The sequence below is a fragment of the Primulina tabacum genome, chromosome 5 (genome assembly GCF_025594145.1).
Source record: "Primulina tabacum isolate GXHZ01 chromosome 5, ASM2559414v2, whole genome shotgun sequence".
NCBI lineage: Eukaryota > Viridiplantae > Streptophyta > Magnoliopsida > Lamiales > Gesneriaceae > Primulina > Primulina tabacum.
The window spans coordinates 39,384,624-39,396,006 of NC_134554.1; the positions used below are offsets into that span (position 1 = coordinate 39,384,624).

General features: G+C 33.0%; 1 protein-coding gene across 4 annotated transcripts; it reads right to left on the reverse strand.

The window, feature by feature from the left end:
* Positions 1-995: 995 nt before the first annotated feature.
* Positions 996-10,697, reverse strand: LOC142547641 (glutathione reductase, chloroplastic). Of its 4 annotated transcripts, none has more exons than XM_075656020.1 (17): positions 10,593-10,697; positions 9,700-9,850; positions 9,301-9,365; positions 8,687-8,756; positions 8,179-8,250; positions 7,310-7,513; positions 6,957-7,030; positions 6,788-6,871; positions 6,441-6,528; positions 6,139-6,220; positions 4,820-4,896; positions 4,303-4,410; positions 4,096-4,160; positions 3,693-3,806; positions 2,965-3,064; positions 2,238-2,291; positions 996-1,319 (listed from the first exon to the last, which is right to left on the reverse strand). In XM_075656020.1, the coding sequence occupies exons 2-17, from the start codon at positions 9,838-9,840 to the stop codon at positions 1,227-1,229; spliced, it is 1,491 nt and encodes a 496-aa protein (XP_075512135.1). In that variant the 5' UTR covers positions 9,841-9,850; positions 10,593-10,697; the 3' UTR covers positions 996-1,226. The 4 variants fall into 4 exon arrangements, with proteins under 4 accessions (XP_075512135.1, XP_075512133.1, XP_075512132.1 ...); XM_075656018.1 differs by having other exon boundaries at positions 10,546-10,697; XM_075656017.1 differs by having other exon boundaries at positions 10,495-10,697.
* Between the last annotated feature and the right edge of the window lie 686 nt (positions 10,698-11,383).

The window sequence follows — 11,383 nt, forward strand, 5'->3', positions numbered from 1 at the left end:
TGAGACGGTCTCACGAATTTTTATCTGTGAGACGGATCAACCCTACCGATATTCACAATAAAAAGTAATACTCTTAGCATAAAAAGTAATACTTTTTCATGGATAACCCAAATAAGATATATATGTCTCACAAAATATGACCCGTAAAACCATCTCACACAAGTTTTTGTCTTACTCACGTGGGTCATAAAACATAGATTAATTTTATTTTAATTGGGTAATAATATTGATTATTTTAGTGTTTAATTATTTCATGATTATTATCAATTCAAACAACTTTTTGTAGTGGAGATAATTTGAGTATTATATATAAAGAGACATAAAAATGCCATTGTACCTTTTTTGCTTAATTTTTGACTGAATAATAATTGAGTTGCAGTTGTTGTCAAATATAATATCCTATGTTTTTTAACTAAAATTAATTTAGAATGTATGATTAATGATAAAACAAAAAACTTACTACTTCATATGATGAAAATAAAGTTTAAGTTCAACTCAAAAAAGAAATCGATATACTCAAACTCATTCAAAACCGAGGTTGAGTCGCTTTAATCGAGCTACTCGTTAACCATTCATGATTAACGTGGTTCACATGCAACCTATCTTAAATAAAACTTGAAGTGTATTGATAATTCCCAGTGAAAATTAATTAAGATGTATAAGCTGATTGTAATGAGTGTTTTTTGGAAATTAAGAAATATCATATCAGTTGGGAATAAATGCAATAATAAGACGCAATGTGATACTCAGACAGTATAAATACTCACATTAATATTAGATATTTTACTTAAAATAATCAGTCAAGAAAGAAGAGCATAGTTTAGGCTTTTGCATTTCTTTTTTTTATATCTTAAACCAATCCTCGACTTTGACTCCAACTTTAGAACAGAGACTATCAAAGTGGATCCTGATTCGAAGTGTTTAAATTCTGGTTTTAGAAAGTTGGTTCCTGTTTTGGTTCAGACACACTCAAGTACCAAACATAAACACTAACCAACTCGAAGCCAGAACTATATAAAACCAATCCTTAAAGTCTGTTTCTAAAATGTAAGTTATCAAACCAACTGCGGTTTGCCATATTGCATGGCTATCATGTTTCTGTGTAAGTTCTCTATAACAACATCAAGCTAAAAAAAATCACAATCAATGTTTCACAATTCGATCTCCGGTGATAGATTCGTGCCCGAATACAATGTTCGCTTTGTTTACTGATAATATGTTCAAGTCTAGAGGTTATTCTTCGGTTTACCAGCAGATACCCGTCTGGTCACAGAACGCATGGTGACGAATTCTTCTGCAGCAGATGGATGTATGCCAACCTGAACGAAAATGACAAGTTAGCGACGTGTGGCTAATGGAGAGATTTGTCAAAGAATCCATAACAAAATTATCAAATCATCAGAAGTATGCATTCATTTCAAAACTGCATGGGACAACAATGGATAAATCGACCAAATCACTGCATTTCCATTGTTGTGTAACATTGTTATCGTCACCAGATCACCACATTTCATTTGTGGTACAGTGTGACACCAAGTCACCGACAACAAATCGTTCGCATAAACCTCCCAGTCCCTCAATGCTTCTTGCCTAATCTTGCACCGGAAGTTCGCTATGTGTCACAATTCGAAAACTGTACTACATATACCAACTAGAATAATTCCTACTCACACCCATTTAGTAAAATTGTAGTGGGCCGCATCACCCTTATTCTAGAAGGATTTGGAAACAGGGACATGTGAGAAAGGGGGAATAAAGTGCAAAGGGGAAAAGGTTATGGCATTGGGTCAATTTTCATTTTATCAGTGAGTTTACTAGCAGTACTAGGGAGAGGAGAGATTGTTCTCTTGTACAAAGTAAAAACTCGGGGAATATATTCATACAATGCCATTATATTCCAGTATATTGCTTGAATCTTTTGTTCTTCATTACTGTTAGCATTGTAGCTATTCTGTGGTTGAAACAAAAATCAATACTTCTCTGTCGAGCAATGGAATGGTTACTTAAACTATTTGAACTTGAAAACTACAAATATTGGACATCCTAAAGTATCGGATAAAGCTCGTGCTTATCTATAAAGGTTCATAGTAATTATTTATGCAAGGAAAATAAACATAAAAGTTACAGTGTTATATTAATTTTTCACTGTGAGGTGCTGATTCTTGTTGGCTCTTGAACAGAATTAGATGGAAAGATAAGGCAGAAAAAGGATCTCCTATAAAGTTGGTTAAACTTACGGTACTATCAAATTGCTCTTTGGTAGCTCCACATTTGATTGCAATGGCAATTCCCTGCAACGAAACACCAAAAAGTTAACAGTAATTCAGACACGTACAATACGATGGGATCAACATTTAGTTCCAATGGTGAGAGTAAAGTTGGAAACATTCAAACTGTCCATCAATTTCCCTAATATATGGCGGTGATTGAAAAGAAAATTTGGACTAGATGTCAAAAATTTCTTGCGCAAGTTAAAGACAATCGAAGAAAGTAGAGGGAAAAAGGAACAAAAATAAATTGATGTCAAAGATGATGAAGCTGACAGTAGCTAAGCTTCGGGCTAACTGGGATGAAGAACCAAACTATATGGTTGATACAGAAAAGGGAAAGCTTCCCACGTTTTTATGTCTTACCTTTCTCAGGTTTAACATGATACGTCAGCAGTGAACGTAAACAACGTAACCTAAATTAAACTTTATCTGCACTTGTTTCGAGAAATAAAAGAACCGAAGTCTCTCATTCACAGCAAATTTACTCGACGATACATACAAAAAGCAGAAAAAGATCACGAAATATATTATTCGCAAATTTTGTTTTTTAAAAAAAAGGAGATTTCGATTTTCAATCTTAAACATGATTTGGTGACGGTAAATTAATCAAGAGCACGCAGTGGAAAACAAACTCCAATTGGATATCACATATTTGTCATGATGATACATAAAGAGGATTCAGCCAAATTAAAACCTGCATGATTTCAGGTGCATCCGGGCCACACATGGATGCTCCAAGAACTTTATCAGTCTCAGCATCCACAATAAGCTTCATAATCGTCTTCTCTTGCCGTCTACACGATGGAAGAGCCGGATATCATTTTTATAACTATGACACTATTATAAAATGCATTCCAAATCCAAGAGAACTGAATGATGTAAACTCATTAGCTTCTGAAGCGTAAACAAAACATAAAATTTTCACCACCAAGCATCAATAAATCATTGGATACATTATGTGCTCCTGGATGAAAATAAGGCAGCTATTTCATAGTTACGATTTAGATCAATTCAACTTTTAAAACTAAACAGTATAATTTGAATCAGATTTTACATTATTAAGATTATAATGTATTTCTAATAATAATTTACTGAAATTCAGTCACAGAACAGATATTCTATCTTATTTATCTAACAAAACTTCCAAATGAATAGGTGATGATTGTATTCTAATCTATGACATATTAATAGAAGCTATTATATCGTGGAATGCAGGTTCTCATAGCTGAATCATGTAAATCTGGAGTCATTTTGGCATTTCGTTCATTATCTTTATACTGCTTAAAAATTACATTACCAACAAGATGAATTAGTGGGCCATTCAGGAGACAAGTTACCTTTGTCGAGTATCAAAATAATTTTTAACACATTTTTTAAAAACAATCATTTTTAACACAAAAAACCAATGCCAAAAAGACATACCCAGACACGGTGTTCTTCATTGGGTTAAAAGTTGATGTGAAAACCAAAACATCACCATTTGCTTGCTCTATTGCCTGCTCCTCACTTAGACCAACAACGGATAGAGGTGGTATGCTGTGAAGAAACACAAAATGCAAGTTTGAACATCATACAATTGATCGTTAACCAAATACACAAGCACAGTGTACTATCCACGATGTTTCATGCAACAATCGGTAAGGCAACAGTAAACTGCATTGGAATGGATGCAACTGATGGTATCATTATCACATCTTCATAGGTAAAATCAGATATAGATGAGTCACTGACGAAATTTTAATACAAAATCTCATGCACCCGAAAAAGATGAAGAAAGGATAAAAATTAAAGAATGAAATATGTGGCCAGGGAAAGATGGTAGTACCAGAACACAGCACAAGGAACATTGTCATGATCAGGTTTAGTAGGCTGTCCACCAAAAACAGTTTTCTGGAAGGAACAGTTGAAAAAGAATAATTAAATATTACATCTAACGAGAGTAAATGAAATAATGAACTATAAATCATGCCTATCCAAGCTTATTTGGTGAAAAAATTCAGAGAAAAGCATTAACAGTTTAGAAAAAGCATACAGCAAAACAGGTTCCTTCCATTAAGGCAACAGGGGTGAGGTTCATTCTGTTCGTAACATCACCAATGGCCCATATGCTAGGTAGGTTGGTACGAGAGTATGCATCAACCTGGGATTGTAAAGGGTAAGTAAAACTCTGAACACCTCAAATAAATACACGTATGTATCGTGCAATCAACAATATCAAGCAAAAGGAAATACTGAATAAATGTAGTAGGGGGGGGGGGGGGGGGGGGGGGGGGGCGGGGGAAACAAGAAAAGCCTCTACATAAAAACTGCATGGACTCAACATAGCCATTCACTGAGTTCGTGGACTGATGGAGCACATAAAAGACACGCATACAATGATTTTCAGTACCACTCAGACTAATACAATTCAGACCTAACATGATCCATGCTTTCAAAATAAGATATTTGAGTTTTAAACATTTCATCACTCAGAAGTTCACTAACTGTTCACCCTTTTATAAGAAACTATGAAAATAATATGGAAGAAAATTTGATAGATCCCAACCAACCTTAACGGCTCCTGTCTTTTTGTCGAGCTCAACACCGACAGATTCCAGGTTTAGCCTCTTTGTATTAGGGGCCCTTCCTGTAATTAATGAGAAAACTATCATCATCAAACCTCTCATCAAGAGACATAGGTGAAGGAAAATATGTAGACATGTCCAAAAGTTCAACAAATCAAGAGAACAATACATGAGGGATATTTAAGAAATAAAAGAAACACTACACAGAGACAAAAGTAGTTACTCAGTGTCTTTTGGTCAGCCAGATAATATTTTATTATTTATTACATGTGTTGTAAATTGGGAAAGACCTATTTTTGGAATTAATTTCTATAAAATATTAGTGATAATTATAGCACACAATACTGAAGTATCACACTGAAAAAATAAATTATCAATCGTAAAAGTAATGAATAGTTAAGGCTTTAATGGAAGAACACAGAAATAGATAGATAAATGTCGATATTCTAAATAACAAAATTAAATGCATAATTCTTTTATCAAGGGCTGGGAGGTGTATGTAATATTTAAATATAGTTGAGTTTTGTTTTATTAATATGGCAAACTTTGGGGGAGACGTATATAATTAACCCTATATAACATTAGTTATAAAAAGTCGATAGATATATTTAACTATATAGTGTAATTAATAACATGGTGTTTAGTGTGTAGGTTGAGTGTGGATTGAGCAATCAATGATATATTTCCAATCACACCGATCATTACTATAAAACACATCAAAAGATTAAATATTAATATACTAAAAAATTTAGTATCCCATACCATACTTAGATTGAGTTGGTATTTAAGAAAATGAAAAAAAAAAAAATCAAATAGACAAAAACTAGACATATTAAGATATTAATTATTAATACACCATAAAGAGACTATATATATAGTAGAGATATTGACAGATAGATAAATGAACATGTGCGACAGATCTCAGAACGACTACAAAAACTTACTTTTAACTTTTGGAAATAACAAATATGCTAACTAAGTTCGCGAAATTCATGTGTCAAAAGCATAAAACTGAACTATGATGATCAATCTGGGAAAAAAAATACAATCTAAAAAATAAAGCATATTGCATCTGCAACTTATATTATGGACATATAGTCAAGTTTATTATAAATCAAATTGAGTAAATTAAGGATAACTGTTAAACTTTTGTGCATGATCCAATAGAAGAGAGAACATTGTTCCTAAACTACCGGCAAATTCATCTTTAGCATGAAGCATAACAATAAAAATAAATATTCTGGTTCAAATTAAAGAGAATATATCACATCTACTCTTATTCAGTGGCACTTGCAAAAAATTACCAGTGGCAAGAAGTACCACATCTGCAATCAACTCTTCACCATGGTCAGTACGAACTTTTATTCCATTTTCTGTCTTCACCAGCTGCATCACCAAATCAAAGTGGCAAATGTCTAAAGAAAATGAGTGTGCTGTGATGCCAAACAGAACAGAAGGAACCAAAAGATGGAGCATACAAATAGAATACAATAGTTTCGTTTTTCATCTGCCTTCTATATATACAAATGAAAAAATATACATATATCTATATATATTTATTGTATAGAAACATGTTTTTGTTCAAAAAAACAAAGAAAGGGAGAACCTCAGTTACAGATGTCCTGGGATGCAAGTTCACACCCCTGCCTTCAAGATTTCTTGCAACCACTGCTCGCATCTCATCATCAAAACCTCTGAGAAAAGTTTATGAGGGATTACGTGAGACTTATTGAATCCATTAAAATGTCCATATGCTATTGTTTTCCATATCAACAATTTGTAGTGTACAAAATCTATGCATATAAATACTAACCACATAAATGTCTTAATCTATGTAGATAGCCACCATATAAATGTCTCAATCTATGTACATAGCCATGAATATAGTTAAAATCTCAGAGGCTCCTCCGACAAGAGGAAGCTAGAAAATTAAAAGGTGAAAGAGTTTATAACCTTAACGGAAGCTCTTTTCTGAAACATAAATCCACGATTGCACCCATTCCTCGCCAGATTGAAGCAAACTCCACAGCAATGTACCTATTTTAAATAGAAGTACAAGTCACTTGAAATCCTAATCATCCAAAATGGATTAACAATACAAAGCACGAAAAGAAAAGGATACCCTCCCCCATAAACAATTGCTCGTTTAGGTAACTCTTCCAAGCTTAATGCCTCGTCAGAAGTTATTGCCAGTTCCTAAACATGCCACATATATTCATATAAGACACATAATTTGAAGGAGAAAATCGAATAATTTCAAGCAATATAACCAAGAGAAAATTAGCCAAAAATTGAAATTTGGACCAAAGACAAATTGTATACTCTATATTGTATGATTTCCAGGTACATTTATCTACTAAAAAATTTTATATGCAGGTAAGTCGTGAATGCAAGGCCAAAGAACTGGTGCATATTAAAAATGAAACTGATATATATGTAATAGTTCAACTTTACAAAATGCACACAGTCACATACCTGTCCCGGAATGCCTGGACGTTGAGCACGACTTCCAGTGGCAATCAAAATGTGTTTTGCTGAATAACTTATTTTGGTGCCATCCAATTGGATCAGTTCAACTTCATTCGGACCAACAACTTTTCCCTCTCCTTCAAATAATTTGACTCCAGCATTTGCAAGTAACCGCTTATAGACTCCATTTAATCTGACTATTTCCTCTGTCTGCATTTTAGAAATTTAAGGAGATAAACAATTTCAAATATAAAAAATTATACTAGTAAATGTATCATCAGGCAAGCCATCAATTTAAATAGTTTTAGCAAAATCAGCTGATCAATCAATCAATTAAAATAACATGTACAACAAAGGTGCATATTCTCCATTTCATAAACTTAGTAAGTAGGAAAAAATGGTGGAGCGTTTACTTGACAAACAAAACAAACAACTGAAAAAACTTTATTACAATAGATTCAACTCAACAATAAATGGAATCAAAATATCCGGAGTTCAACATGACACAAAATCTGGGTGGGTATTACTGAATCATGATTACAAGATCTCATCCCTCCTACTAAATAAAATAATGCTTAAGAGGATCCACAATTTTATTTACCCAAAGGATCAAACTAGGAAATCAGAATATCAAGTGATCACGATGAGCTTCAATAGGATCTAATAATCACAAATTGACAGATGTCAATTTCTGATTAAATAAGAACTCTATCTGGCACTTCGTCTTTTGTTAGTCACTAGATTAGAAAACTAGAATATCAGCACAATATCCATATGCTGTAGAATCATATTAAAAAATGGTTGCATGAGGGGGGGAGCTAGTGAGTTTGAAGTATAATCGACCTAATGAATATGAAAGAACAATGTGAAATAACCTTTTTATGCAAAAGTTTCTTCCAGTTGAAATCAATTCTCTCGTTTACTTCCCACCCATAATTCCTTGCATCCTGCAAAACAATGGAACTCAAATACTCAATCAAATTATGTCGAATAGTCCAACTAATTTGTCTACCGGAAACCAATTGGTTTCTCAAAACTAAAGTTCTTTATTCGAGTTCATGGCCATGTTAAAAAATACCAATGATTTTTTACATTATATATGTCATGAAGTTGCTGAAAAGAAGGTTAAAGGGCCATAAAAATTGATCTAATTATGACTAAATACATGATTGTTTTACAATATTATGGAAACTTCCCCTTCTTTATGAGATAAAATCATATTTTCTTAAATTTCAAAAAAAATAGAGAAATACTTATTTTAAGTTATCATTCAAGTCTCATCAGTTTGTAACAAACCTTTTGATGTATGAGCACAAAGAAAAATAGAAAGAAGTTCACAGCCACCAGTTATCATATATTCGCATAATTAAGTCACATTCTTACCTCCAGTTCAGGCCCAAAGGAAGCACCATACACCAAAATCTTTTTAGGAACGCAACCACGAATTACACACCTGAAACATGAATAGCATTATTTTCTCAGCTTCAATTCAATCTGTTTATTCCATAATTGTCGTCAAGTGGGAAACCTTATATCAGCAATCACTACCGAAACAAAAACTTTATAAACAATTCATAAATTTCAACAATGAAAGCAATATTACCAAGATGATCTTAACCATGTTGGTACTTGCAAAGATCTATCTTGGGAAAGCTTGACTGCTTATACCAATACCACCAATGGCGATCCATTGCAACAAATATGAAAATTTCTTCCATGATGTTGTATGAAAGATGATGTGAATATTACAGAAAGATAATGAGAGACTGGTCTTAAATGTTCCAACTGTGACAATCATAGAGCATCCCAGGGCTTAAGGAAAAAGGGTTGAAATATATCATCAAACACAGTTTCGGGGGAACTACGAGGGGAAAATGTAGGAAAATAAACTACACTTAATATAGCCAAATTTACAATGACAAATGTGAAGTGAATAATGTATGATGTAAAGGAATGCAGTGCTCATGACCTAATGTTGCTAAAAATTCCAGACTTACGTTCCACCAACTCCTCCAACTTCTTCAGAGCTGATAGGATGAAATGGAAGCTCGCATATCCCAACCTGATGACACAAATTTCTTCAATCAAATTTTATAGCAAGAACATCGAAGACAACCAAAAGCATGATTACTACTTAATGAAAAATAGACCTAACTCTCAAATTTACTACTCATAATCTATATAGAAACAAGTAAACAACTGATGCTATATGGTGCAAAAGCAAAAATACTCAAAGGATTAGCTAGTAGATCTTTTCAACTTAATTATTTCAACGGATGCACTCATTAGGTATTTGTAGTTTCAGATACTTCAACAGTACATTAATGAACAAGATCGTAGATCTATAAAACGTTACAAAGGTATAAACTCAGAGCGACACTAGTCGATTCTTATACCTTAGCCCCATTTTGAGCCGAAAATCGTGAAGCACGGACGCCACCACTTCCTGCCCCAATCACAAACAAATCAAAATCATAATGAATCTCCTGTTCACTGGTCTTATCCAGCTCCCCATCAATAAGCATCTTCCTTGCCATTATAAGAATACTGTACACAAATACACAAATAAGTAGTGTCGGAAAACTTATGATGCTGTAAAACATAAGAATCTAATCACAAATTTGTTCCTCCAAATAAATTAAGATAAAATCGATGACATTTCTATCCTACGAATAATTGATCACTACTCTAAATTAAATAAGAAAAGATGCAAGTTTCAGTACACTTCAAAAACCATGATAAAAAATATATTATTCAAAGGTTGTTAATCACGAATTAATTTTGGCAAAGCCCATTTACTCAAAGATCACCAAAGTGACAAAAATTCACAACTTTGTGCAAAGAACAAACAACAGAAGGCTAAAAACGGATTACTCCACTCAAATATCTCTTTCTTTTTCATAAGGTTTATTCATTTCTTCCATTCTTTGTGGGAATTTTTTTGCAAAGAAATTATGAAAAGAATCAAGCTTGATTTGATATTTTTTCCCGGTAAATCATAGCATAGCCCATCCGCTTGAAGATCCACAAATAGAGAGAAAAATCATAAGTTCATACTGAAAAATGGCTAAAAAGTATTACTCGACTCAGATATCTCTGTATTTTTCTCTAATGTTACTCCTAGAAGAAAAGAAATCATGGAAGGAAATGAAGAAAAGAATCAGCACATGTAACAGTTCAATAAAGGGTACCTAGATTGAAAATTAACTTTAAGAAATTTCAAGATCCAGCAGAGAACATACGAATTAAAAATGAAGTATTAGAAGTTTCAAGATGGGATTTTGATTACCTTTCTCTTCTAGAACTGAAGATGTGTAGGGTTTGAATAAAATGCGAACGCTGATGGAAAATTAAGGCCAAGGACGTATTCGATTTCTCAAGGTAAAATGGGGTTTTTTTTAATAAATAATTTAATATTTTAATTTTTTTTCAAAATTAATTAAATTTTTTTTTTGCACATTTACTGCAATCCATGGTTACGAAGCATGGACTACGCTCACGTGGACCAGCGTCCGATTTTATTATCTGTTGATTTTTTTCGCTTCCTTATTGTCCATTCATTTCTTGAACATTTCACTTGAAATCTGAATATGTGAATTTTCACGTGAAGTTCAATAATTACAATATAAATATTCTTCAATATTTTTCGTCTATATAATTGCCGATCACTTCGACGAATGAGTTATCAATTGCTTCTTGATTTTTCTCTCAAATTTCATCGGCAAAATGTCTAACATCGATGTTCTCTTATATTTTGGTGGTCATGTAGTTATCGATAATGGATCGGTTGAATATAGCATTCCATTTGTTAGACCGATATGAGTATTACGATCTATTAATTTGTTGGAGTTGGTTGAAGTTGAGCATCAAATGTTAGTAATCGATGCAACAAATTTTTCTCTGAAGTTGTCAACAAAATATTCATTCATGGAGAAATCATCTTGGCATGAAATTCAAGTCAATCTCGTTAATGATGATGCTTTACAGTTTATAATGCAATGTGAGAATATGCGTATGTTGCATTTATACGTCGAAGCAAATTCAATTAAGTATCATGTTGGATTTGATGATCCTGAATCC